The 376-nt window shown below is 67.6% G+C and overlaps 1 protein-coding gene across 1 annotated transcript in view; it reads left to right on the top strand.

The window, feature by feature from the left end:
* LOC104623096 (L-fucose kinase-like) overlaps window positions 1–352 on the top strand; it is a gene marked incomplete at both ends in the record, with an annotated part of 2907 nt that extends 2555 nt beyond the window's left edge. The window contains 2 exons of the mRNA XM_010290073.1: window positions 41–211; window positions 285–352. Of these exons, the coding sequence (XP_010288375.1) occupies window positions 41–211; window positions 285–352 (239 nt within the window). The remainder of the gene's footprint in view (window positions 1–40; window positions 212–284) is intronic.
* Window positions 353–376: the final 24 nt, after the last annotated feature.

Below are 376 nucleotides of genomic sequence, written 5' to 3'. Positions count from 1 at the left end.
CCGGGCGGTGCCATCGAGGGCCCCGCTGCCTCTTCTGCAGGGTCCCCTGGAGATTGGTCCCGGCTGCCTCCTCTCGGGCCTTGCCACGGGCTCCTCACTGGCCCTGCAGGGCTGTCCCCTGCGTGACGTCGTCCTACAAGGCCACCATGTCCGGCTGCGCGACCTGCCCTGTCGCGTGTTCACGCTCACCGGCTGCCTTGACGACTGGCAGGTACTGGGGCAGCGAGGCGGCGTGAGGCCCCCCGTGAAGCTGAGGCGTAACCGGCCCCTCCATGCCCCTGCAGAGCCCTGCTGAAGAGGCCACCTATTTGAACATGCCCTGGGCGGAGTTTTTCCATCGGACAGGCATACGGTAGGTTCCACGTGCCAGGACAGG

Source organism: Phaethon lepturus, unplaced genomic scaffold, assembly GCF_000687285.1.
Source record: "Phaethon lepturus isolate BGI_N335 unplaced genomic scaffold, ASM68728v1 scaffold28326, whole genome shotgun sequence".
Lineage (NCBI taxonomy): Eukaryota > Metazoa > Chordata > Aves > Phaethontiformes > Phaethontidae > Phaethon > Phaethon lepturus.
The sequence above is the reverse complement of the archived record's forward strand: the minus strand, read 5'-3'. Positions and strand labels throughout refer to the sequence as shown.